The sequence below is a fragment of the Antrostomus carolinensis genome, unplaced genomic scaffold (genome assembly GCF_000700745.2).
Source record: "Antrostomus carolinensis isolate BGI_N321 unplaced genomic scaffold, ASM70074v2 scaffold32307, whole genome shotgun sequence".
NCBI lineage: Eukaryota > Metazoa > Chordata > Aves > Caprimulgiformes > Caprimulgidae > Antrostomus > Antrostomus carolinensis.
The window spans coordinates 2,365-2,728 of NW_010330032.1; the positions used below are offsets into that span (position 1 = coordinate 2,365).

A 364-nucleotide genomic window follows, 5' to 3' on the forward strand; every position below is an offset into this window, starting at 1 on the left:
CCCGCCGCTGACCTCGAAAACCAACAACCCCGCGGGAAGGGGGAGGCCCAGGGAGCAGCCGGCTCCTGTTCCCTCCTACGTCCCGGCAGCAGCTGGGCTGTGCCGAGAGCAGCAGGCTGGAGCCAGAGACACAGCAATGGGGTCGACAGAGCTGAGAAGAAAATAACCCCAAGCTGGAGGCCACATCCAGGAGACACCCTCTGGGCTGGCTTGCGTGGTGGCAGTGACCTCGAGCCGCGCAGCCCGCTGGGGTGGTCGCACCTCTACGTGTGTGTAGGCAGCCTCGGCGTCCCGCTGCAGCGAGCTCTCGATGTCAGCAAGGCTGTTGGTGAGGAGGCTGGAGCAGTTCTCCCTGTCCCTGCGG

The 364-nt window shown here is 65.9% G+C and overlaps 1 protein-coding gene across 1 annotated transcript in view; it reads right to left on the minus strand.

Moving 5' to 3' along the window:
- The window catches only part of LOC114818790 (olfactomedin-like protein 2B), a gene marked incomplete at both ends in the record, with an annotated part of 10,418 nt that overhangs the window by 2,361 nt on the left and 7,693 nt on the right, over positions 1 to 364 (minus strand). The window contains one exon of the mRNA XM_029086161.1: positions 262 to 362. Coding sequence (XP_028941994.1) covers positions 262 to 362 — 101 coding nt within the window. The remainder of the gene's footprint in view (positions 1 to 261; positions 363 to 364) is intronic.